At 42.9% G+C, this 27,921-nt stretch overlaps 1 protein-coding gene across 4 annotated transcripts in view; it reads right to left on the reverse strand.

Annotated features, from left to right (window-relative positions):
* Nucleotides 1-10,147: 10,147 nt before the first annotated feature.
* The window catches only part of rcan1b (regulator of calcineurin 1b), a 47,492-nt gene continuing 29,718 nt past the window's right edge, over nt 10,148-27,921 (reverse strand). For 3 of the 4 annotated variants that reach the window (XM_080758239.1, XM_080758237.1, XM_080758238.1), the window contains exons 3-5: nt 16,861-17,034; nt 13,698-13,857; nt 10,148-13,243 (exon numbers count right to left, since the gene is read on the reverse strand). In XM_080758239.1, the coding sequence (XP_080614365.1) occupies nt 13,053-13,243; nt 13,698-13,857; nt 16,861-17,034 (525 nt within the window). In that variant the 3' untranslated portion in view covers nt 10,148-13,052. Of the gene's footprint in view, nt 13,244-13,697; nt 13,858-16,860; nt 17,035-25,577; nt 26,389-27,921 lie in introns of those variants that run through there. The other variant, XM_080758240.1, reaches the window with a different exon arrangement.

A 27,921-nucleotide genomic window follows, 5' to 3' on the forward strand; every position in this document is an offset into this window, starting at 1 on the left:
ATACACTCTCTGGAATGTGTTTACCTTGATTGAATGTGCATGTGTGTGTGTATGCACGTGCATTGTGCACACATGCATTGCACCACACATTCATATACACATGCACATGATGCATGCCTACATGTGCACTATATACGGACACACACACACGTGCACGCGCGTGCACGTGTTTGGCCTGGCGGCGGTGCCAGTGTGAGTGTGAACAGATGTGAACCTGTTTTAGCGTCCAACACTGACTGGCAACGTGATTGGTCCAGAGACGAGAGAGCCCTCACAGCGCTGGCACGTTATTGGTCCAGAGATCTGTTGGTCGGAAGAAGTACTTTTTTTTGTAGAAATACACAAAGTAAAAGTACTCTTCGTGCAGAATGTCATCCTCAAATGTTTTCCAAATGTGTCAAAGTCTTTACGAAATAGTGCAAACCCTTCTGTTCAGAATATAGATCTACAATATCTACCATCGAAGATGTTTTTTTTTGCAATACAAAATATTACAAAGTAAATAACTTACTAAAATGTATAAATAATTCATATGATTTCACATTCGCCTCTGCGATGAAGAAGTAAAATGATGTGAAACATTGGAAAATGGAAGGAAATAAATACTCAAAAGTAAACATACTTTCTGAGAACAGTATACTTTAAGTACAGAACTGGCAGAGGCTGTGATTTCACAGGAAAACCCCTATGTGTGTGGGTGTGTGTGTGTGTGAGTGTGTGTGTGTGTGTGTGTGTGTGTGTGTGTGTGTGTGTGTGTGTGTGTGTGTGTGTGTGTGTGTGTGTGTGTGTGTGTGTGTGTGTGTGTGTGTGTGTGTGTGTGTGTGTTTTGTCTGTGTGTGTGTGTGTGTGCGTGCGTGCGTTGTGCATGTGTGCGTGAGTGCACTTACGTAATGCAGAACCCATCATGCCGAGCTGCACTAATGACTTGTGACGAGCTAAGTGACTGCAGCTGTTGTGTGATGTGTGTGTGTGTGTGTGAGTGTATGCGTGCATGCATGCGTTTAGGCGTGTGCATGAGTCCTCGTGTAGTGTGCATGCGTTCATGTGTGTGTGTATGCACATGCATGCATAATAATTGCAGTGGCATGCATTCGCATAAAAGCAGCAAGAAATAATATAAAAGGAAAACATATCAGATCTACAAGCTCACACGTCACTTTTGGGGCTACTTCTGCTAGTTTTGGATCTATATGAGACCAAATCAATTCAAATCAATTTGAACAATCGCAATTTGAATCCTGATGTGTTTCCTCCTCCGCGTCATCAGTGCCCATACCCAAGGCGGGGTTGGCGAAAGGGCCTTTCTGTGTGGAGTTTGCATGTTCTCCCCGTGTCCCATAGGGTATAGACTAGATACCCTCACAAAAAACATGCAGTAATCCTGGTCTCTAAACTGCCTCCCCCTGTCCAGCCGGGGCGCCTGATGGAGGGGAAAGGAACTGGTTGGAATAACGTGTTCCTTCCACACGCTACGTCTAACCAGGGAAACTCCTCCCTGTCAGGTGTAAAGGAGCAACTTCAGGCATGAAGGAAGCATGAGTTCAAGTCCGTTGCTCTCCCCAGGTTGGCAGAGGGTGTGTAGAGCCCAGGATCACGTTAGATAATTGACACAGGGGTGAAAAATGGGTTACAAAATCGTGGGATAAAAAATTATAAAAAAAAGAAAATACAGCACAAGAGAAATTATTTAAATTAATTTGTTACTGTATTGAAAAGAGGAGAAGAGAAGAAAATTTAAACAAAATACTTAATTGTGTAAGAGAAATAATAACAATTTCCAGGGCCAGCTGGGGTATCTCTCGAGAGTGCCTTGTTATGGAATGCATCTGGGTCACTTTCTTTTAGGTAATTGTATAATTTAAGGGGTCTCTTTTTCCTCAGCACTCGCCTCTTCCGACTCCACCTCACCACCTAGCACTCACCTCTTCAGATTCCACCTCAAGCTAGCACTGACCTCTTGACTCCACCTCACCTCTCCAGACTCCACCCCCTAACACGCACGCACACGATCTCCATCAGTGTGTGGAAGCTGAAGTTGTCCATTTATGCATCATTTTGGCGCCACCTTGTGGCTCACTAGGTTGAATACATGAAATGCATCACATTATAATCCATCCATCTAAATTCTGAAAGGGGCAGTGTTTGTATCTCCTAAAGAACATTTTCAGTCAATGTAAATTCTGAAAGGTGGGTTAAGTAATACGTTCTCAACTGCATTACTTATGCCTGTGTGCCTCATGAGTAAAATCCAGTGTTTGTACACCAAAGGTTGCGAGTTCGAACCTGCCGCTATACATTTTCACTGTCCATCTAAATTCTGAAAGGTGCTAAGTAAGACATTCTCAACAGTATTACACATGCCAGTGTGGCGCAGGTGGTAAACCGGGGGTTTATAAACAGGACATTCAGCGTTCAAGTCTCCTGAAGAACATTTTCAATGTCCATCTAAATTCTAAAAGGCTGCTTAAATATAACTTCCCGATTGTACCTTACATGCCAGTGTGGCTCAGGTGATAAACCTGGGGTTTAAAAACAGGACATTCAGGGTTAAAGTCTCCTGAAGAACATTTTCACTGTTCATTCTTAATTCTGAAAGGTCAGTTATGTAATATGTTCTCAACTGCATTACTTATGCATAATATGTGGCTCAAGAGTAAAATCCAGAGTTCAATCCTGCAACAGAACATTTTCACTGTCCATCTAAATTCTAAAAGGTGGTTAAATATAAGTCCCAGATTGTACCTTACAGCCCAGCGTGGCTCAAAAGATACACCTGAGGTTTACAATCCAAAGGTTACTGGTTCAAAACTCAAACAAAACTAATAATCAACAAAAAACACAAACAAAACTAAAAGAAACTCAACAAAACTAATAATCAACAAAAAACTAAAAGAAACTCAATCAAAACTAATACTCAAACAAAACTAAAAGAAACTCAAACAAAACTAATAATCAACAAAAAACACAAACCAAACTAAACTAACAATCAACAAAAAACTCAAAAATGTTTCAATATAAAAACTGAAACAACAAATCAAACAATTAGAGGTTCAAGCCTCTTGAAGAACATTTTCACTGTCCTTCTGAAAGGTGCAGTGTTTGAACCTCCTAAAGTGTGCATTGTTTTTGAACCTCCTAATGAAACTCCTAAAGAACCTCTAAATTCTGAAAGGTGGGTTAAGTGAGACATTCTCAACTGCATCACTAATGCCTGTGTGGCTCATGAGTGAAATCCAGTGTTTGTGCACCAAAGGTTGTGAGTTCGAACCTGCCACTGGACATTTTCAATGTCCATCTAAATTCTGAAAGGTGCTAAGTAAGACATTCTCAACAGTATTACACATGCCAGTGTGGCGCAGGTGGTAAACCGGGGGTTTATAAACAGGACATTCAGGGTTCAAGTCTCCTGAAGAACATTTTCAATGTCCATCTAAATTCTAAAAGGCTGGTTAAATATAACTTCCCGATTGTACCTTACATGCCAGTGTGGCTCAGGTGATAAACCTGGGGTTTATAAACAGGACATTCAGGGTTCAAGTCTCCTGAAGAACATTTTCAATGTCCATCTAAATTCTGAAAGGCTGGTTAAATATAAGTTCCCGATTGTACCTTACATGCCAGTGTGGCTCAATAGATAAAAACTAGGCTTCATAAACCTAACGTCATAGGTTCAAACCTCAAAGAAAACTAATACTCAAACAAAAACTAATACTCAACCAAAAAGTCAAACAAAAACAAAATAAATTGAAACAAAACAGCTGAAATAAAGAGTCATAAAAAACTCAAATATCTCAATAAAAATAAAATGGTTCAATCAAATTAATGTGAAAAGTACAAAAATCACTTTGCTTAATACATTTCTTAAGCTCCGCCCCCAGGAGGCAGGCTCATAAAAAAATCCCGCCCCAGAGGCGGGTTCCCAAAAAAGATCCTCCCCCTCCCACCGGAGCCAAAAGAGGGCGTGAGGAGGGAGGTGGCCTGCCTCGGCACTTTGGCCTTAAAAAGCCAGAAAATGAAGGTTTGCTCTGAGCAAGATTCAAACCCACCACCTTCAGCTTGTTAGACCTATGCTTTCCTCTTGCGCCACTAGGCATTTCACACTAATAAGAATTCGGAGGTTGTATTTAAGGTTGAAGGCAGAGGTGACAGGTCAAGGGATGAAAATCCACATCAGACACCTCTACCCCTGCCAGAATGATTGAATCTAAAGGTATACCCCTGATGATCAGGGTTTATGATGACTCAACTGAGATTTAGGTTACCGTTTAAAACCATCTGTGGGAACATTTTACTCTGTTTCCCACATTTACTCTTTCATTGAGCAAACAAGATGTTTAGTTTGCCATAATGTAATTACATTGCATACCAGTTATTGTCATCTCTTAGTCTTAGTTTTAGATGACCAAAACTTTTGCACTTTTAATCAACCAGAAATATAATTGTTTTGTTTAATACATTACTTTTGCGCCGCAATCCTCCGCAATTTGCTAATTTTTTTTCAAATCCTCAAAAATGATGGGTTATATATCGTTTTTTGAATTTTTGGAGAAAAATCCTCCGCAATCCTCCGCAACACTCAAACCTCAAAAATGATGTTAAACGGCATGCTAACCATAGAGTTATGATTGATCAAATATTTTCATATCGAGGACCACCAGATTGATATTGTATTTAGATTGGCCACCACAGACCACATGTTGTACGAGGGTTTTACAGCGAGATATGGGAATATAGTTTTGGGTTTTCCTTTTGACAGTTTATCAGGGGAGAGCGCGAACGCAGTCCCCCACTACCACAAATTATGCAGTCGAGATTCCCACATTTGGGGAATTCGTAAGTATATCAGCCCGACCGGAGTGCAATGGCCAAGCCTCAACCTAGGTGAACCACCTTCTTGATCATGGTGTCTCCCCTGCCAGGTAAGTATGAGTTGTACATGCCAGTCTGGAGAAAGTGATTCACAGACGTAGCAGTATAACTGATGGTTAGTTGGTTACTACAACATAACTGCTACTACGATTTTAATTTCAATAGTCGACATCGTTGTAACATAACAGTTGGTTGACGTTTGGAAGAAGTATGCTAAATGTTTTGACTAGTATACGTTTTTTTTATTAGAATCCTGTACCCATCATGCATTGCATGCACGTATTAGCATATCAGCCCCTCCCCCAAATTAGTTTTAAATAATTTATTGAGGCCTAGGGCCATTTGCAACAAGAAAGATTAAGCCTTAATCTGGTTTAAATCAAGGTTTATCTATTAATCCAGTTGCACCAAACTTTAAACCTAGTTTTCACTAATCCGGTTTAGTTTTAAACCATCCTTTTAATCTTGGTTTTGTTTTTTTAATCTTGGTTTTAATTTTCACAGTAAACCTGGATTAATGTCAATCCTGTTGCACCACTACTTTAAACTTTGATTTAAGTATCAATAAGGGATTCATTCTAAACCAGCAGGAGAGGAGGTTTAATAGAAAACAACATCGCAGCATATATATCTAATTTAACATTTGTGGAGTTGGTCACCTGACCAAAAGCGGTTGACAGAAACTGGTCGACATGTTCTGTTGCCCCAACAGCGGCAGAAACAAGCCCTTTTAACCAGGCTACTTGCACACACTACAACTCGCTTACAATTCGCAAACCTGGCAACACTTCTCCGTGTTCTCATAGGCCCTCCAGGCCCGCCCCCACAGCTACTTTTCAGTCTCACAATCGGCCATCTTGCTTTTTACTTCGATGCGCGAGTGGACATTTAATGCAAATACATTAATTATAGCTCCAGCAAGCAAACACAAACACCTCAACTCCATCTCATTGTGAATAAGAATTCCGAGGGGAAAAATAATTTTTGGAACGCCACTTTAACCCAGTATGAAGCTAAATGTGGAAGCCGTGTGTGTCACACCAACACTGGTGACCCAGAGAATCCTGTGCCGATTCTCAGGCATCTGGCCTGAGGCACTGCCTGCGAGTTGGCTCTGCGTGCGCTTTTTCCAACTCTCACTGATTTATCCAGCTCACACGTCAATCACAGTCAGCAGCTCTCAGCCTGCACACACACGCACGTCTGTCTTGCGCACACGCGCACACACACACACACACACACAGAGACACACAGGAATAGGCATGCAGGCTAAGGCGAGTGGCAATTTAATGCAAATAAATTATTTATAGGTCCAGCAAGCAAATCATGATGGTCTGTAGGTCACAATCACATTCCGATTTGAGGGGTTGTGTTTTGTATGACATTTTGGCCAGTAGTTTTATATCTATCTCAGCTTTTGCCTGATAGCACACATGCTAACAGTGCTGACCACAACGTTAGCAGCATTTGATGACAGCTTGCCATAGCAACGTACAGTGTGCGCAGACCTAACGTGAGCTTCTGGGACAGAAACTTGCGTTTTCATGACAGCAGCAGCTGCTGCACCCTGTGATAGATACTGTGCTAAAGATGCTAAAGCAACACAAAACAACATCCACACGCAATCCAAAACAGACCAGGGACCAGGGTTGCCACATATCGTGGATGTGAGAGTGAAACAAGCAACCAGGTCTATAAAAATGTTAATAGGCCAGTTCAAAGTAGGTAAATCAGAAATGGTCCGGAAATTAGTCTTAAAATAATCAATTATAGTGTTGACTGTCACACTTTGTTGTCTAATGTTGTTTCAGAGCAGTGGAACTCAAACATTTCCATGTCAAGGACTACCAATAGATAAACAAGTCCAAAGTAGCTTATAATGATCAGACTTGGCAACACTGTCTCTAGGTTGAACGTTCGACTTTACAAGCTCACACATATGAAATATGTTTTTTTGAATCTTCAAACTGAGACATATTTGATGATAATACTGTTAGCACAGTCATCATACTCCAAGAGCATACAAATGGAACCAAATGGACCCTGATTTTCCCAGAGAGCAAATGGTATCAAATGGGGGTCTGTGGCCTAATGCATTTCAAACTGGGGCTTCTTGGTATTATATTCTCTGCATATCTTATCAACTTGGGGTGAATATTTCACCACAATACTTTACTGAATATTTCACAAGAATATAACACAAGAGTCAAATGTACGGTCAAATGTAATCACAATATAGGCTCACCCACACACACACACGACAGGCAAGGCTGTTGTTTGCATCGTTAGCAGGCAGCAGCTACCTTGCCACTGCTCTCTGTGACTGTAGTTGTTTCACCATGTTTGCGTATTTATGAGAAATAATAAACACTTTCTGTTATTATAATAATTTATAACCCATCCGTTACTACATGTGCAGGGCACACTACTGAGTTTAAAAACACAGCTGAAACATGAAGTGGAGTCTGTCAACTCTGTCAACGCAATTTCCTTCTTCCCATATTGCGCTGCAACGACACTAGGATTGAGCCCCCCGAAGGGGGGCGAAATTCTAGTACCTCTACATGTTTGTTGTCGTTTGGGAAACTATCGGAGGAAGTGGTGGTGTGTGTGATCGACGGAACAGATCTATAAACCTACCACGCACCACGGAGTGACCATACGTCTGTTGGTTTTTTTAGCGAGCGAGACGACTTTTATTATTATATATATTTTTGCTGCAGGCACTATAATTTAAACATTCTCAAATATGAATGAAATAGTAATGCTAATGATGCTCACGACTGCTGCTGTTTATTTACAGCGCAAAACCAAGATGGCGGACACACAACAAAGTTTAATCCATGAATTAATCACAGTTTAAAGTTTTAATCACAGTTTAATGGATTTTAATCACAGGTTAAGGATTTAATCACAGATCTGTTGAGCAATGCTTAAAATTAAGTGGTGCAACACAACTCGAATTAAAATTAATCCTTGATCAACAAATCCCTGATTAACACTAAACTAAACTTTATTTAATCTTTCTTGGTGCAAACGGCCCTTAGGACCGTTTGCACCAAGAAAGATTAAATATTAAAACCATCTTGGTTTTGCGCTGTAAATAAACAGCAGCAGTCGTGAGCATCATTAGCATTACTATTTCATTCATATTTGAGAATGTTTAAAATATAGTGCCTGCAGCTAAAATATATATAATAATAAAAGTCGTCTCGCTCGCTAAAAAAAACAACAGACGTATGGTCACTCCGTGGTGCGTGGTAGGTTTATAGATCTGTTCCGTCGATCACACACACCACCACTTCCTCCGATAGTTTCCCAAACAACAACAAACATGTAGAGGTATATATGCTGCCATGTTGTTTTCAATTAAACCTCCTCTCCTGCTGGTTTAGAATTAATCCCTTATTGATACTTAAATCAAAGTTTAAAGTAGTGGTGCAACAGGATTGACATTAATCCAGGTTTACTGTGAAAATTAAAACCAAGATTAAAAAAACAAAACCAAGATTAAAAGGATGGTTTAAAACTAAACCGGATTAGTGAAAACTAGGTTTAAAGTTTGGTGCAACTGGATTAATAGATAAACCTTGATTTAAACCAGATTAAGGCTTAATCTTTCTTGGTGCAAATGGCCCTTAGAGTCTAAACCGTCTAAACAGACCAGGAGTGGTCTTTGGTGCCCTCCAGTGGGGAAACTACTGGAGGGCAGGCATCTGCAGCAGCAGCCTGGTTTGGTATGTCAATACCAGTCTATGGTTGAGACTATCTGGCGTGACGATAAAAGAGAAGCAGCTAAGAGGCAAATAAAATGCATTACGTGAAAACAGTGAAGAGATTCAAAGTTAAAGTTAACGTTACACTACTACTAGGATTTGAAGAAGAAAGCAAAAGCAAGCACTGCTGGGGGGAACAAAATAAAACAATCCAACGTGAGTGCTGGTATTCATTTTTACACACTACTAGGATTAACACGTAGGCCAAGTCTAAATATACAATTTACCTTGTATGAAGAGACAGCAAAAATATCGTCTTGACGGAGCTGAAGTTATTCAGACGTAGCTGAAGTTATATCTTTGTAGTGTGTTTGTTTGTTTACGCTGCAGAGTGCAGACTAGCTTGTGGGCTTGGGGGCGTGATTTTGGTATTGAGTGACTGCCCCCGTGGTTCCACCCCCGATCCACCCCCCGCTCGAGTCAAAATAAAAACTAACGAAGAAGAAGGGGGGAAGTCCCGCCTCGTTGTCTGGCCCAGCCAATGGCCAGCTGGGCCAAAACGGATCTAGAAAGATGGCGGCCTCCATGGCAAAGAATTTTAGGCTTCATTTTACATGCATGTTAGACCCGGGGAACGCTTTGTCCATATTTTTTACATACAGAGTGCAACAATGCACTTTAAAAATAAATATAGAATATAATAGATACAATTAAAAGGAGCATATAAATCTGAACAAATTCTCCCACCTTTGATAAAACAAATAAAAAGTTGTGGTAATTTAGATTTTAGCTATACTAGACTTGTGCACGTCTGTAGAGTAACGATTGAGGTTGGAGATCTTTCTCCATTCGGCTACGCAGTACCCGTTGTCAGGATACATCTGTCCGTGTCACTTCTATACCCATATATGGAGATTTCCTTATCTGTCTCTCTGTGTCCCTTTATTCCTAATATGGAGTTCTGTCAGGCATGCCCAAATATGGAGTGTCATGATGTCAGAACAGGCCAGCTCCCTACATGGAGCCTGGGCTGTCCAGTTTCTGGAAAACCGTGGGTCAGATGACTCGACACCGGCCACTGCAGTCCCTGTGGGTGTGTCAGTGTGTGGAACACGTGTGTTGAATTTGAAGTAGTTGACTACCCACTTAAACCACACTTTTTTTTAACTTGAGCTACTTTCAATAATAAAATATTATCCGAATGCTGCGCTGGTGTTATAAGACAAACCTTAAAAAAAAAAATACAACTTTGTAATGCTAATGATATTTGTGCACAACACTATTAAAACAAAGTATTACATTGTGTGTTTGAGCTGACAGGCCCTTTTTGATGTCAATAAAGTCACCTTAATTCATGTTTTAATGTTAAAATTATACAGTATATATCTTTAGGGTCATGTGGTCTACTGGTAGATCACGATCTACCTTTGGGCACCCCTGACTTAAACCCTATACACTTACACAGAGACATTCTGTTCAGCTATAGCTGCGCCAGGGGAAGGGCCTAGGAGGAGGGGCATCGCCTTCATTGCATTTTCCAAGAAATAAAATAAACACATCCGTTGATGGTCAAGTCAAGTTTATTTAATGACAAATTCATGGTTATTAGTTCCAGATATATGAACTTCAAATAACGGGAGTAAAAAACAAAAAACAGCTAAAGTTTTCTAAAGCATATAATGCCAACCTCCAGTCATGTTAGTGGTGGATTAGGTGAGTGCACGCCTTTTCACAGTGCTGCTATGACACAGACCCTCTCTGGCTCTGAGGACAAGAGAGGGGTCGACAAACCGCCCCCAGGGACCACCGACCCCATCCCGCTCGGGTTAAGGACAACAACACTCAGCCTCTTAAAGCAAACAAAAAATATATTTTTCCTTTCTCGAGCATCTCAGAGCTCTTAATGCAGGTCGTGACCGGGTGAGGCGTCAAGTGGCGGGTGGGTGTCATAGTTTTCCATAGCAAGAGAGGACAAGACAATACTGGCCAGAGGAGAGGGTATAGGAGAGACAGAGAGAGAGAGCATGCAACATGTCCTGGTTTGCTAGGCAGTGAGGACGCCACAGATTCTGGGGGGGTCCGTGGAGGGCGGCGTTGACATAAATGACAATTCTGAAAGTTTCATCCCTGGACACAGATCATCATAGCTTGTGTGAACGGTGCTCACAAAAAGACGTGCTCGCTCCTAGAAATAAAACGGACCAGATGAACCCCTTTGACAACAGTTTTCCTTCATGGATTCAACATGAAGTCAGTCGTGTTTCTCTCTCTCACACACACACACACACACACACACACGCGCAGTCCTGTGACGGGACTGTGTGCTTGGGCCCGCGACATGCCGAGGCAGCAACATAAACATTAAGTCGCAAGTTCGCAACACGACAATGCTGCAACACATACAAGTGACTCCGTAACGATGATGTGCTGTAATGTCACAGTGGCGCTAAGACAATCTACTGACATCCTGATGTGAATGAAGCACGGAGGCAGTCCCACTGCACATGGGTGCTTATTCTCAGTGGCTGTGGAGGGGTGAAGTACTGGCAGGGGCACTAGCAGGGCAGGGGCACTAGCATGGGGCATTCGCTCGCACGGGGCAAACACGCATACAGTACGTACCTCTCTATGCACAGTGATAGTACTGGTTTCCCTTAAAACACAGTGGTCTGTGATACAAACATCTTGTATAAATACAATATACATACAGCTACCGAATATGTTACAGTATTAAGCCGCAGTTGAACTCTGTCGCGTGCAGGTGTCGCACAACGAAAATTGCCATGTTTACAAGCTCTCGTCTCAACGTGTTGCTGCTGTGAGCTTGTAAATCTGCCATTTTCGGTATATTCTGCATTTCTTTTGTAGATTACCGGTAGCTATTTTCTGTGCGTGACACCCACGCACAAAAAAAAGTAGAAATCAGCTTTTACATTAGGCTTGTGAAATATTTCAGGCCAATTTAACGGAGTGAATTAGGTCTCGCCTTGCAACAATGAGTGGGTTTTATTTATTTTTTTACCCCTCAACCCAAGAACGTTTTGACCTTTTCTCAGTCATAGCTTCTACAATCTGCTTTGAATACTTTGTTGTGAGTAGCCTGAAACACGACCATAAAACTAAAACATTAGCCCTGTTTTACTGAAACTGTGGTTGAGTTAAATCCTACAGTACATTCAAGAATGGAAATAGTGGCAGAAGAGATGGAGCATTTCTGTTTGTACTGATTAAGGACACTGCAGCAGGAACGCTACCACAGCTCAGATAAATGGGGTGAAAATATATATTTACATATATTATGAATAAGCTAAATTTACACCAAAAAACTAAAACAACTTGTATAGTGCTAATATTGTTGTAATAAACCTAGGTAGAATAGCTTCACTGCAATCAAAATAGACTGACAGAGGATACATCAAGCCACTGCTAGGAGACAACATTATACACTCTCGTGGGTATAACGCTAGCAGTGGAAAATTACACTTTTTTAGACAATGTTTCAACTCTTTCTTTGCAAGATTACCTGGAGTAATTTAAACTGGCAGGTGGTCGGTCAAAAATGAATGGGAGATTGGACTCTCCAAAGTATGCAAGCTATCAATTAAAGTCAGAATGGCTGCTAGACTCCACTAGACACACCAGGGGGGTTTAGCTGTGACATCAAATCAAAGCACAAGGACAGCAGGAAGAGAAGAAAAAAAATGAATCCTCTACATTCTGCGCCCCGAAGGGAAACAGTGCCCACACACAGGAAATGGCTCTGAAACAAAAGGACTGTAATTCTGGTCACAGATGTGAAAAGACCCCCAGTGTGACAAGAAGAGTGATCTTCATACTATGATAAAGGCGGGTTTGAAACCAATATGTTTATACAATCCGGAGGGATTCCATAACCTTTCCATAACCCACTGATAAATATAGCACCCTAGCAAAGACCAGAAAAAAGTAATGTTAAAAAAAAAAAAAAAAAACATTTAAAGAAAGGAAATCAGCTATTCAACCAGCCAACTTTCTGCTTTTGCTTTTTCATTCACTCACTTTTCTTTTCGTCCATCCGAGTCCCACACACTGTAGACGCAGAGGGGTGGAAAGAGAACGCAAACGTGACTATGCCATAATCAGACGTTACGCCCTCCCTCCTCCCCCCCACCCACCCACGCGTTTTCTATCCGCTATGAAATGCACGTCCATGAGACGACGACACAGCCTCCCCCCCCCTCTCCAAGTGTTTGACCGGCGCGGGGAGGAGTGGGGGAGGGGGGGTAGTGCTTTTAACAAGTCCCCCCCCCCCACCAAAAAACGTCCTTCCATCGATCAGGTCCAAAGCTTGTTATCTTCGCTGTGGAGAGACCGAACCGTTGATAAAAATCTTCTTTGTTTTAAAACGAGTTGCGAGCGAGCGAGCGAGCGAGCGGGGCAGACGTCCCCGTCCCCCTCTCTTCTCTCTCTCTCTCTCTCCCGTCTCTCTCACTGCGTGACGTTCGGGGTGAAGTCGGGCCGGCGCGTCTGGATGATCTTGGGACGCGGCGGGCGGGGCGAGTTCTCCTGGTCGTCGCTGTCGTCCGGGCCCGAGCTGTCGCCGGCATGCTCGTCGTCGCACACGTGCACGACCACGCTGGGCGTGGTGGGCGTGGCCGTGTGCAGCTCGTACTTGTCGCCTGCGGGGAGAGCACAGACAAGACACGGAATCACACACATGCTGTTTTTAAGGAAATTCTATTAAAGCACAGAAGGTTTGGTGCGGCCGCTTTGGGAATTGGAAGGTTCCCGGGCCGGTTCAAAGCCCCGGCTCCCCTTTGAGTTTGTGTGGAAGTGTTAAAAGGCTAAAGCACTATTTTCATTGTTATTCACCTGAAAATGCATTTCCAGGTGGGTCGCAAGAGTTCTGAGAATGCATTTTTTATGTTTAAGAAAGAGCTCTTTTTTTTAGCTCTCTATGGAGACTCTATATAGCAATGAGTACTATCAGAATATAGAGCTACTTATTTTAACCAAAGAAAATCACTTACCCTACCTGTAACCTAACTAGTAACATTACAGGTGCAGCATCAAAATGTCCATTGTGTGTGTGTGTGTGTGTGTGTGTGTGTGTGTGTGTGTGTGTGGCGTTACCTGGTCCCAGCTTAGAGATGGCGCACAGCAGGTCATAGTTGATGACGGGCATGGCGTCCGCGGACTGAGACCAGCCCACCGGGGGGGAGGCGGGCGGCGAGATCAGGAACTGTTTGTCGGGCTTGGGAGGCTCCAGGTGGGGACTGCCTATGTGGACGGACTGACCGGAAACAACAACAGCAACGTGTCAGTAGCAATACTAGTATCATCTTCATTAGCTCTGTTCCATAGCTCTAATGCGTTGCATTAGAGCTATGTTACTATCAACTTCCGCACGCTCGCATGAATGCAGACCAGCCTCTACTCTTTAGTGTAAATAAAAATAACGTTTTTGCTACTCACCAAAACAAAGGCGGGTTGTGTCAATAGAAAGACTACTTTCCTTAGTGGAAGCACTCTGAGCCCCCCACCACACTTATAAACTGTACTTTTTGGCCAAAAAGGGATTTTGTTTCCACCGGAAAAAAAAACCATTTTTAGTTACTCCGCTGCGCCCTCTACTGATATTGCCCAGAGAACTGCCTCATAGAGAATATTTTTCCTCCGGTGAAAAAAAATCCCTTTTTGGCCAAAAAGTACCGTTTATATATACGTGTGGTGGGGGGGTCAGAGTGCTTCCACTAAAGAAAGTAGTCTTTCTATTGACACAAACCGCCTTTGTTTTGGTGAGTAGCAAAAACGTTCTTTTTATTTACGCCAAAGAGGAGAGGCTGGTCTGATTTCGATTTGAGATTTAAAAATGGAAGTCCCATATCCTTGTACTGCGCAGGGCAGAATCGTAGAAGCAGTAGAAGGATATGGATCAGAGCTACATCTTCATCATCACCACCATCACCACCACCAGTAGTGGAAAAATACCCAATTGTTTTACTTTTTAGACCCAAGGACGATTCTACAAATGCATTTTCATGTCAAGGACCCCCAAAAAATCTATGTAATTGGACGCCAACCCCCATCTGATAATAGGAGAAAAATAATTGAGTTAAAAAAGTTTGCTCTGAAGAAATATATATATATATATATATATATATATTCAAAGATTTGCACCACATTTTCACAATTCCTCAAAAATAGCAGATCTACAAGCTCGAGCTATGAGCTTGTACTGTAGATCTGCTATTTTTCAATAGCTATAGTATGACATAATGCTTAATACAACAAAAGGGGTTCCCGTCTAGAATGGGTTAAGTAAAAGTACTGGAATATAGAACTACTCTGGGACCAGAATTTAAAAAAGGTACAAAAATATTGGCATCAAGTACCAAAAGTAGAAAAGTACTCACTATGCAGAATGTCCCATTTCAAGTTTCAAATGTATACAAATATTTTGAAATAATTATAGCAGATCTAGCCGAAGCGACGCATTGTGAGCTTGTAGATCGGTTATTTTCAAATGTTCGAAATGTATATATAGGGCTGGGGTGTTTAATTTGTGTCTTGTAATGATAATCAAATGTAGTAATCTAATGTAAAAGTGCAACAATTACCTCTGAGATGTAGTGGAGTAGAAGTGAAAGTATTGGAAATTGCAATTACTCAAGTAAAATACAATCAACTCCAAATGTACAGTTAAATGATGTACTTAGTCACCTTCCACCACTGGTAGTGGTATTAGTTACTTATCAGAATTAGTATATTTACTACTACTACTATTGTGTTGAGGCTGTTCTATGTGCGGACAATTTGTCCACCAGAGGGTGCTACAGGCAAGGGTTCCCCACACATTCTTTTTTTAAACCAAAAACCTTTCCAGATTATTTAACCCAATTTCCAGACAGATAATTATAACAATCATTCAGCACAATAATGAGTCTCAATGCCCAAAGACACAGGCAGTGTAGCAACAATACAGCATAGCATATAGAATGGGACAATTCCAATCCAAGTCCCAGGGCATAGGATCACATCTTGTAGACCTGTTCTTTTTGTCACATCCGGTACACATTGGGCTGCAATCACGCAATGTTATTGGATAAAAAATATTTAGATTTTCTTTAATATATCCAACTCACTCTTAAAATTCCAAACTTTTCTTGGACTGGATTCTTTTTTTTTCTTCCTAATTTCAAAATATTTCCAGGAACTAGATTTTTTTCGGGAAAATGTTCGGCTATAATGACCACTTGAAAAGTGGTTAATATTATTGGTGTCAGTACTATTGGTAGTACTAGTCACCATTATGGTGGGAAATGAATGGTACAAATGTGGGGCGAGTGTGCACTTTTGTTCAATTCTTAGAGCGGATGTGTGTGCTTGTCTACATATGTAGACATTCTATAGTGTTTACTTATAGTTTATTAGTTTCATTGTACAGATATTCTACTGCCAGACGGATGTTGTGTTTTCTTTGTGGTTTTCGCCTTTTATTTGATTTTATTTCGCCTTTTATTTTATATTTGTTATGGAGGGACAGACAGTAGGCTGACAGGAAATGGGGAGAGAGATGGGGGGGGGGGGGTGACATGCAGTAAAGGCCGTCGGGATCGGGAGTCGAACCCGCGGCACACTGCCAGGCCGGGTTACCAGCCAAGGTGCCTGGACCGCTGAGCCACGGCCCCAGGCCCTTGATGACTATTTCGATGCATTAGCTGTGTTACCATGTGTTGTTCTTGCTTACTGTAAAGGCCTATTCATACTCCAGTTCTAGGTGATAAGGTGACCACCGCTACAGCTCACCGCTCACCCAAACACATCTCTCACTAACGACCGTTTTGGTGGTCACCTTATCACCTGAAACTGTATGTATAGGTCATAAATCGCTCTGGATTAAGAGCATCTGCTAAATGCCTAAATTGTAATTGAGTTAACACTAGCCCATTCTGAACAGCAACCCCTTTTGGTGTTTTAAGCATTATGTTATATACTTTAGCTATTGGAAAATAGCAGATCTACAAGCTCATAGCGCGGCACTCGGTGCCGCGCTATGAGCTTGTAGATCTGCTATTTTTGGAAAAATCATGAAAATGTGATGCAAAATCTTTGAAAATATTTTCTTTCAGAGTGAACGTTTTTACTCAAATCTTTGCTTCTGGGGGGGGGGGTCCTTGACATGAAAATAGTTTGATATACCGATATAGAAACACAGGTTTTTTTCCCCTGGAAACATTCGTAGAATCCGTTCTCAGGTCTAAATGGGGGTTCGAGTAGTGTGAAAGTGGTATACCTGTGCGAAGTAGAGTCTCATCTCCTTGCCGTTGAAGTCGCTCTTGTGCAGCCTCAGTCTGGCCTCGGCCGCCGCCAGGGCGTCGCTGAAGCTGACTCGCACGCGGCGGAACGACTTGAAGTACTGGAACTGCACCTCCGGGTCGAAGGAGCGGAACAGGGACTCGAAACTCCCCTGGACAGACAGAGAGAGAGAGGGAAGAGAGCAAAGGGAGAGAGAAAGAGGTTTATTAATGCAATACAAAATAAACACAATAGGACACTCACTAACCCATTCTGACCTGAGATCATGTTTCTATGTCAGTCGTTCTTTCGATTTTTCAAAAATAGCAGACCTACGAGCTCGTAGCGCGCTTATGAGCTTGTATATCTGCTATTTTTCAATAGCTAAAGCATGACATGATGCAAACACCAAAAAGGGGTTCCCGCCCCAAAATGGGCTAATAGTGGCACTATGTAACTGCTTTAATTAATGAATACATTTTTATTTCGTCCAACCTGTATGGTAAAGTATGTTTTTAGTTTTTTTTTTACACTTGCAACTGGGTGCAATCGTAGTGGAGATAAATATTCTGTGACTAGCTATAAGAAATAATGTTTTTAACCCTCTTATTACCAGCCTTAAATCCCATCTTTTTGTGGCTTAGGCCAGATTTGGCGACTTTTTGAATGACAATAGAAATATGTGCGATATGAGCACAATGTCACCAAATATCTCATTTTCAAGCTGCATTTCTTCACTTTACAAAGAAATTAGAACCATAGATTACTTATAGCACTTATAGCAAAAATGAAGAATTTTAGTTCACTGAAACCAAGGTGTATTAAAATGCTTATTAATAAATAATGGTAAATGCTAGAAAGAAGATTCTTATACCATTGTAAACTACAGACTTGCAGCTTCAAAATGAGACAATCTGTGACATTGTGGTCACATCTCACATTTTTAGATTGCCATTAGATTGCTGGCCAACGCCAGCCAATTCTGGCAAAAGCCCCATTTCTTAATTCATCATTTTTATGCAAAAATAAACGTCTGCGTTAAAATACAATCACACCATCTTTTAAAGGCATTTTCAAGTAGTACCCCACGATTTACACCAGATGGCGGGAACGTACCATTATGCTGAAAATCTCTTTAATGTGTAAACTGGTATAACACTTCCTGTTCAAAATGACGTAAACAACCAATGAAAGATTGTCCCCTACAAGATAGCCTCACTCTGTAGGAATGCTAGGCTAACAATAGCTTCATCATAAGTTAGTCTAAAATCACCCAAATCAAGCCCAGAAAGTCCCAAAATATCAGATTTTTTGCCGCGATTCACATAGAGACGGCGCGCGTGCACGATAGTGCACGATCGTGGGATTTCGGCCGGTTTTTAGTAGATTACATAAAAATAAAAAATAAAATGCAAAAAAATCGGAAAAAAATGATAATTTTATTAGTTTTTTTTGGAATTATTGTCTACCACGTCCACAACGTCCTTGGCCTTGAGGGATTTGTTGATAGCACGTCAAAAAACACGTCCTTGGCCATGAACCAGTTAATGACCTTTTTTGGGGGGGTATTCAGACAGCCAGCAATGACTAAAACGCTGTGACACATCTGCATTAAAAGATTTTCCTATAAGCTTTGTCATTGGTCGAAAAAAAAAAACCTGCAGAGAATGACTAACCAATCAGGAAGTAAACAGGCAAATCGAACCAATGACAAAAGGTTCTAGGAAAATCTTTGAATGCAGATTGTGGCCCCTAGATGATGTCACATCAGTTTGGGAGCGTTTTACCCATTGCTGGCCGTCTGAAGCATAGAGTTATTATACAATAGAGAAGACACCCAAGTTCTCCTCCCGTCCACTTGCATTGAGTTTCTCAGAAGCGCATGAGGCGAATCCACTCCTCCTTCCGGTTTAGGAACAGTGTGCATTCTGGATGGATTGTCCTCAAACACATGAACACGCGACGACCGGCGGAGTGGACGGAGCCTAGTGCGCGTTCATGTGTTTGAGGACCAAACCTTACCAAACTGCAATACCTTCTTCGGCCACTATGTCCATTGCGCTTCAGGATTTCCTCTGGGTGTCTTCTCTATTGTATAATAACTCTATGGTCTGAAGAATACCAAAAAAAGAAAGAAAAAGAAGGTCATTCTAAACATACTAAAAGGTAAAAGGTGTTGAGGTGGTTGTATAGGCTTGTCTCCCTGCTCTTCTATTGAGACATTTAGATCGTGTCAAAGGTCATGTCTCAACTAGACACAGGATCTGACACACATTTCGACCTGACGGTCAAGATTCAATGTGTCCCCTGAGCAAGCAGGCCGGCTCAATGAGCTCAACGGTAAAACACTCAACACCTGTGCAGGAAACCAGGTTCAAATCCAGGGTAGAAGAGGAAGGTTACGTAGTGCAGCTTTAATCCATTCAGGCCTGACCTCGAAATAAAAAAATAAAAATCTTCTAAATCCTCCAGTTTTCTGAAATAAATATTTTCACGATTTTTCAAAAATAGCAGACCTACAAGCTCGTAGCGCGCCACTCGGTGGCGCGTTATGAGCTTGTAGATCTGCTATTTTTCAATAGCTAAAGCATAGCATAATGCTAACACCAAAAGGTGTTAGCACATGTGATGCTGGAGATGTCACATTCAGAGCGTAGTTCATGCCAGTGATTCTCGAGCGAACCCCTTTTGGTGTTTTAAGCATTATGTTTATCTTTATCTACTGGAAGAATAGAAAGATCTACAAGCTCATAGCGCGGCACCGACCAGATAATTCCGGGGGTCCTTGACATGAAAAAGGTTGAGCACCACTGACATAGAAACATAGGTTTTTCAGAAAACTTAGGATTTAGAAGCAATTCTTTATAAAATCGCCCTCAGGTCTAAATGGGTTCAAAAAAATTAAATCGACAGAATACCGGTCTAGTCTCCATTAAAATACTGACACAGCTTGCACTATACTATTATATGTATCAGTTTAACTGTAAAGTGGACGACTTGGCCCCGTTTCACGTTTCTGTGTCATATCTCCTTCTATAAATACCAAGCTCTGCTCTGAATAATACTATGAGCGCAAGCATGAGCTACGAATAAAATCAAATGAAAAGAAAAACATCGCCTCCATTTAACACAGACTATATCTGTCCCTCTTCTCATGTCAAGGGAGTCTGCAGCTTGTGTGTGTGTGTGTGTGTGTGTGTGTGTGTGTGTGTGTGTGTGTGTGTGTGTGTGTGTGTGTGTGTGTGTGTGTCCACAAGTACAGTATGAGTTGAGAAACAGACCTGACCGGATCATCTTGCACCTAAAATAGAAGATCTACAAGCTCACAGTGCATCCTGCGCTGCGACGCGCTGTGAGCTTGAAGATGGGTTATTTTCGGCTTCGGGGGTTATGGTTTAAAAACAGTGGTTTTCAACCAGTGGTCCTTGAGGGGGTTAAAGGTGGTCCCCATGAGCTAAATGGAGAGTTTGTGACCAAACGGACCCTTATTAGTCATTACACTTTTGAGAGCTCTCAAGAGTTAAATCATTGTTAAACATCGGGCATTACTAAATTTACAAGAAGTCTACATAATTGGAGAATTGTGGACAAAATCCTATCCCAACGACAACAAAATGTGTTTCCGTTTTGGGCCAGCAAGCTCTAAATGTCATCAAATGGTGGTCCGTGGCTCAAATGCTGAAAAGAATAATGGCTAACGGGCCTTGATATGAAAAAGGTTGAAAACCACTGGCTTAAAATATGAACACTGTAACACTAATGTGTCTACTGTATATGTTGTTCAGTTTAGTGCGTATTCTTCTCTTGGTATTTCAGTATTCTTTGTTAACGAGTGTACAGCACTATGCGTCAACACTGTTGTTGCGCGCCATAAAATCATCATCCCAAAATGTTGATGTCCTCGCAAGTATCATAACGCCAATGTGTGTGTGTGTGCGTGTGTGTCTGTGTGCGTATGCTGCTTGCGTCAAAGCCGATGCGACCGGTGCCCAACTGGAGATGACAAACTATTATTGGAACAGGCTAATTAAGAGTGACAAATCAAGCAGGGAAGCGACCTTGTGCGTGTTCGTGTTTTGGCTGAGAGCACGCATGCACACAAAAAACGCTTCCAAACACCAGTGTCTAACCGGCAGGCTATTTAAACACACGCACATCCACAGTTTTAAAATAGCATGCCTCCGAGTGACTCAAGAGGCGACACACACACACGCACGCACGGACGCACGCACGCACACACACGCACGCACGCACGCACACAGTCTGCTTGCATATTTTGGTTTGCATTATTCTTTTCACCTACTATGACATGCCCGGAGGGGAGACAGAAGGCATGCTTGGGGTTCATGTGGTTCAAAAATGAAACGGAGTCTAGCCTCGTTTCTAACGCTTTTTGGACGATCGCCATGGCAACACGTGATTGGTCTCGCTCTCGTGTAACGCACGGGCCGGTGGGCTTAAGGAGGCGCACATGACATGAAGAGACGCTCGCTCACAGATACCTCGTGTCGCGTTCACACGGGCGGACGCGGCGAACGTTTTTAACGCAAATATTTGCTTCTGGGGGGGGGGGAGATGGGAGTCCGCGGCCAAGTACAGATCATTCTGGGGGTCCTTGACATGAAAAAGGTCGAGCACCGTCCGTCATGATTTAGAAGACATTTGTGGAATCAGTTCTCAGGTCTAAATGGGTTAACTCAAGCCATCACTGATCATTTGATTTTTTTAGCATCTGCCGATACCGACTTTTCCCGATCCAATATTTATATTTTTATAGAACACGTTTATGACATAATTATCACACAATAGTACAATATCCAAAATCACAGACAATATCATGATATCATGACATTTTGGAGATGCTATAAGGGATGTCCCGATAACGGGTTTTTTGGCTACCGATCCGATTCCGATCATTTGCTTTTTCCGTATTTTTTTGGTTGCAGGATTTTAAACCAATTATTCATATTATGTCGTTACAAATGGAACCAGACGGACCCATACATGATTTCTCCACAACAACCGAGCCATTCTTCAAGCAGCCAAAGCTCTCACAATCCATTTCATTGTTCTCTCTGATCCTGATCTCTCTCTCACTGCCCAGTTTGTTTGAACATGTACAATTGTGGTCGTCGGTCGTGTCAAAAACTGTTACTTTTCAGGAAATGGAAAAAAATAAATAACCTGTGTTTTCAACGTAGCAGCTTAGTCAGTCACAAGCTCTTTCATCGGTTCCATCATGTATAAAACACACAGACACACTTAACCCATTTCGACCCGAGGACGATTCTACAAATGTCTTCTAAATCATGACAGTTCCCTGAAAAAAACCCATGTTTCTATGTCAGTCGTTCTCAAACATTTTCATGTCAAGGATCCCCAAGATTATTATGTAATTGGCCGCCGACCCCCATCTGAAAATATGTTGTTCCATCTGGGCCTGGGGGGATCCCAACCCCCAGAAGCAAAGATTTGAGTTAAAAACTTTGGCTCTGAAAGAATTCATATTCAAAGATTCTTTGCCACGATTTCTCAAAAATAGCAGACCTACAACCTACTCGGTGGCGCGCTATGAGCTTGTAGATCTGCTATTTTTAAATAGCTAAAGCATAACATTATGCTTAAAACATCAAAAGGGGGTTCCCGTTCCTGATTGGGGCTCAGGAGGTAGAGCGGGCCGTCCAATGATCCATGGTTCGGCGGTTCGAATCCCGGCTCCTCCTCCTCCTGTCTACATGTCGAAGTGTCCTTCTGGGCAAAGACACTGAACCCCAAATTGCTCCCGATGTGCTGGTTGGTACACCTTGCATGGCTTCTGTCGCAAACGGTGTGTGAACGGGTGAACGCAATGCACAATCTATGTAAAGCGACCTTGGATAAAAAAGGCGCTATTATATAAATGCACCATTTACCGTTTAACCTTCAAAACCCATCTCTACGTCCCTCCCCCGTTTCCCATTGTGAAGGTCCAACAGCACACACAAGCCATGGTGGAAAGGTCAAAGGAAACCCTGCGTGGTGGTGGTTGGTTTGAAATGTCAGCGACGGTTCTTATATAATAAAACACACCAATGTCACACAATGTCAGCGCTGTCCTTATATAAAAACACCTTCCTGGGACTGTTCTGTTCTCCACCTCCGTTCACACAATGTGACACCACTTGCCCATGATGTCACATAATTACATCATTCATATTTACTGTATAGACATTTTTTTGTCCCTTTCCCGGTGTGAGTGTGTGTGAGAGAGAGACTGAGTAAGAGACTGAGTGACTGAGTGACTAAGTGAGTGAGTGCGTGTGTGTGTGTGTGTGTGTGCGTGCGCGTGCGTGAGTGGTGTGTGTATGTGAGTGGTGTGCGTGTGTATGTGAGTGGTGTGAGTGTGTGCGTGCCAAAGAAAGGTGTGATGTGCGTGTGTGTGTGTGTGTGTGAGTGGTGTGAGTGTGTGGTGTGTGTGTGTGTGTGTGTGTGTGTGTGTGTGTGAGTGAGTGGTGTGAGTGTGTGTGTGTGTGTGTGTGTGTGTGTGGTGTGTGTGTGTATGTGAGTGGTGTGAGTGTGTGCAAACTGTGCATGCCAAAGACCATAGAAAGCTGAAGGACAGCTGGAATCAAACCAGGGAAGTTATACTGAGGGCGGCAGTGGTTCAGCGGTAGAGTGGCCCGGTAGAGCGGCCGGATGGCAACTACGAGGTTCCCAGTTCACTCTCACAGAGTTATGCTTATTGCTTAAGCAATGGACAGACACACACACACACACACACACACACACACACACACACACACACACACACACACACACACACACACACACACACAGAGATATTGCTGCAGTCATGCACGTGTAGGCATGAGAGTGCCGGTGTCATTAGCTTGCCTCAGCCAATCACAGTGCAGGGTCTGAACGAGCTGTGGGATCCGGGAATCCGGAGGAACGGGATCCAAACATTGAGGAACCGGGAAATCAGTTCCATCACATTTTTCGGAAACCGTTTCCAGGAACCGATTTCATCACACTGTCAAGAGCTGGGCTATGTGGAACTTCTGACACTTATACACTATACAATACAAATTACAATACCAGGGTTTCTCAAACTTTTAATTTCAAGGACCACCAGAACTATAAGGGTCCCTTTCAAACGCCATCAAGCAACCCAGAGATACTGTACGTCATAATATTATTGAATATGAATTTGTTTCTAAAATATTATAATGAAGGTTAAAATGTAACGTATCTTAAAAAAATAAAAGACATAAAAAAAGGGAAGGGAAGCGTTCAGGAACGGGACCGTTAAGAGCTAATCGTTAAGGAACAGGAATCGTTAACCCATTTAAGCCTGACGTCGACATTAAAAAAAAAATGTCTTTAAAATCCTGACCTTATATGTTTCTGTATCTGTGGTGCTCAATATTTCATGTCAAGTAATATGCCTGAAGATATGTTGTTCCAGAGACTCCCCCCAGAAGCAAATTAAGATTTGAGTTAAAATGTTCACTCTGTAATAATATTATATTCAAAGATTTGAGGCACATTTTCACGATCTTTCTAAAGTAGCAGACCTATACAAGTTCATGGCGCGGCACTCGGTGCCGCGCTATGAGCTTGTGGATCTGCTATTTTTCAATAGCTAAATTATAACATAATGCCCCAGAATGGGTTAAAATCCTAAAGGATCCCAATCCTGGGTATAATTGAGGTAGTATGTTATGCAGACAGATGCCAGGTCATTACTGATCTGGCTTCCTATATAGTGCAGGGTTCCCCAATTCATTTTCCTCAAGGGCCATATTTTGACTATAGGGTACCAGGCTGGGGGTCCTTCCAGGGGCCACAGGGGGGCGCGCTCCGCGGGCCGCAAATGGCCGCCTATTTGGGAACCCTGCTATAGTGTTTAATGCGACGGTATAGTTCATAGTAGATCACTATGAAAACCTGCAAAACCCGTCTCTAGTCAGTCGGTCACACCTCCATATATGGTCGTCAGTCCGTCACGCCTCGTGACACGCTCCATAATATGAAGATCACGACATGGTTAGAAGACTGGATCATCACCTAACATCTGCAGATATGGAGCCGGCCAGCAGAGCTGACCTCTCCGACACCAGATTAACACCATTTCGGTGTTAGCATTATGCTATGCTTTAGCTATTTTTTGAGTGGTGCAACCACTCCTACAACCAGCAATGTCCATGTACCTGTTTGTTTGTTTGTGTAGGTCAATGAGCACGAGTATGTGACTTATTAATAGCAGTAGGGGGCGCCAGAAACAGAGAGAGGGGTAGTGCTGTGTCTCTAATGAGAGAGAGAGAGAGAGAGAGAGAGAGGGGGGGGGGAATTGCACCACTCAGTTCACACGTGTGTGATTTTTTTTAAACTGTCAGGATTTAAGACATTTTTTTAATCTGATCTGAGGTCAAAATGCGTTAAAGAACCGCCATTCTTCTGTGCGTTAGAATCTGATCTCGGGTCAGAATGGGTTGATAGTTTAACACCGTGCTTCTCAACTGTGCCGTATTAAGAAGCTCCGTTGTTTCAGGCCTGAAAACGTCAATACAATAAAAAAATAATAAAAAAAGGGCATTCACAGACTAATACAATCCCTGTTATGCCCATAAGCCCATATATGGGAAAGTCAATATATGGCCATATTGTGATCTCCACAACTCCAACAACTTGACACCAGATTGTTCGTATGTTCTCTCTCTCTCTCTCTCTTACCCGTGCATCGGGGCGGTCAAACACTTCCTGGTTGGTGACCGAGGCGACCAGGCAGAATCGGTTGCACTTGGTGGTCTTGATGTGCATGGTGGTGGCGACGGCGGCGGGCAGCAACCACGGCAGGCGGAGCCTCTTCCACCGGAGAGCGCGAGAGGTCAAAGGGCGGCAGGGGGCGGAGACGGAGCTCAGGGGCGGCGGCGGCAAGGAAGGGGAGGAGGGATGTCGGGGGGGCTTTGCCTTCCCCAGGGTGACGGGTTATGACCCGGAAGTACTAGCCGCTCCCCAAAACAGGAAATAGCACAGCAGCTTTGATTAAACCCACCCACGACCGACCAGGCGTTTGTTTGCTTCCAGGACGAAATCCACTTCCCTTAGCTTTCCGTTTCTTCCGGAAGTCTTCTTGGCGTTCCGGCAGGGTTCTCGCGACGCTTTTCCTTGCGGTTTTTCCCCCCTTTTTAATTCTATCTCTGTTTTGTCAGTCTTTCTCTCGCGTGTCTTTCCTCGTGCAAAAGTCACGCAAACCAAACGCCAACAAGATGGGTCTCTAAGCGAGCTATAGTCTGAGCTCAACCCCCGAATGCGAAGCCAGTTTACCAACTCAAAGAGTGTAGACTGAGAAGAATTCCACACACACAACAACAGTGTTCCCCCTGGGCTGCCGTCCGTGTCCGTCCACTCCTGCACGCACGCGTGGCCGTTTTATTTCTCAATACTTCTCTGCACTCGCCGCTCAAAAAAATGCATCAAATTTCCCTGTGTGTGTGTGTGTGTGTGTGTGTTATACGAGACAGGACTGCGTAATGTAGCCCTCTCTCTCGTTCCTGCTGTGTCTCGCTTTCTGCTCCTCCACGGCTGTTTATATGTGCTAGGCAGCAGCCAGGCACTGAGTGACGCACACCTCCCCTGCCCTCCCCCCTCCCCTCCCCCCCCCCCCCCCCTCTGCCCATTCACTTGTTCATTCACTCCCGGCCAATCGCTCCAGAAGGAGGCGGAGAGTTACTTTTTTTTTTCCTTCTTTTTCTATCTCTGCCGTCAGACGGTCCATCCCTCCTCCTCCTCCTCTCCTTCTGTGTGTGTGTGTGTGTGTGTGTGTCTGTGCTATCACTTCCTTGCACCAATGCTGACTAACCAGAGAAAGACGGGGGGAGAGAGAGAGAGAGAGACGAGACAATGTGAGTGACAGACAGAATGAGACCGAGAGAACGCGACTGGAAAATAGTGACATTGCTGCTCAGCAAACTGACATGTGAATACCTTTCTCTCTCTCTCTCTCTCTCTCTCTCTTTGGAGCTGTGACAAAGACCCTCTCTCTCTCTCTCTCTCTCTCTCTCTCTCCTTGAAGCGGTGGCCAAGAAAAGACCATCTCTGTTTTTTGAGTGGAAATAATGTGACAAGTGACAACAAACCCGCCATTGCCCTTGACTTGACCCAAGTACACACAGGCATGCGTGCACGCAAGCAGACACACACAACACATGCACGCAAAGAAAGGCTTATCGAGCGGCACACTTGACTAGTCTCGGGCGGCTGCCGTGCCGTCACTCGTGCACACAAATATCGACACAAAAACGGGAGAGGACAAAAACATGCACACATGCACACCAGGGGAAACGGAAATAGTCTCGGAAAGAGAGAGAGAGAGAGAGAGAGAGAGAGAGAGCTGTAAAAGGGACAGTTAAAGAGAGGGACTAAAAGGAGAGGAGGGGTCGACAGAGAGCTCTGGGTCATAAAACAATGTAGGGTGGAGAGGGAGAGGGTAGGCTAGGACGCATGGAAAGTATGTACTGTGATAACAGCCTTTTATGAGGTATTAATAGCAGAGAGAAGGGTGTGGGGGAACAATGTGTGTGTGTGTGTGTGCGAGCACACGCTTTAAGCCTTACAGTTGGAAAAAAACACCCCCCCGACGGCCGCCCCCAACTCCCCTTCAAGACTAGACTCTGTGCGTGTGTGCGCGCATACAGTACATACATATAGGACAGGTGTGCAGACAACAAAGGCCTGCACAGTGGGACATGGAACCACTCAGGCCCTGCCTGTGTGTATACTTGCGGAAAACATGCAGGTCTGTATTGTATTAGGCTCACAATGCATCCGTGACTGATGTTGAGAGCTTGTAGATCATGCAATTTATTTTTGCTCTTTAAAAAAAATATATATAATAATAATAATAATAATAATTTGAAGTATTTAGACTGTAATTAGGCCTGTACCAATTATTAAATGGCCTAATTACATCACCTAATCGCCATTATTTGAGATTATTGCAATATCGTTTTGCATTAAAAATGTATAAAAATGATAACTTAAATATAAATATGCAAGCCATTTGTCACAATCTGCA

This window comes from Protomyctophum bolini, assembly GCF_963924005.1.
Source record: "Protomyctophum bolini genome assembly, chromosome: 24".
In the NCBI taxonomy this organism is placed as follows: Eukaryota; Metazoa; Chordata; class Actinopteri; order Myctophiformes; family Myctophidae; genus Protomyctophum; species Protomyctophum bolini.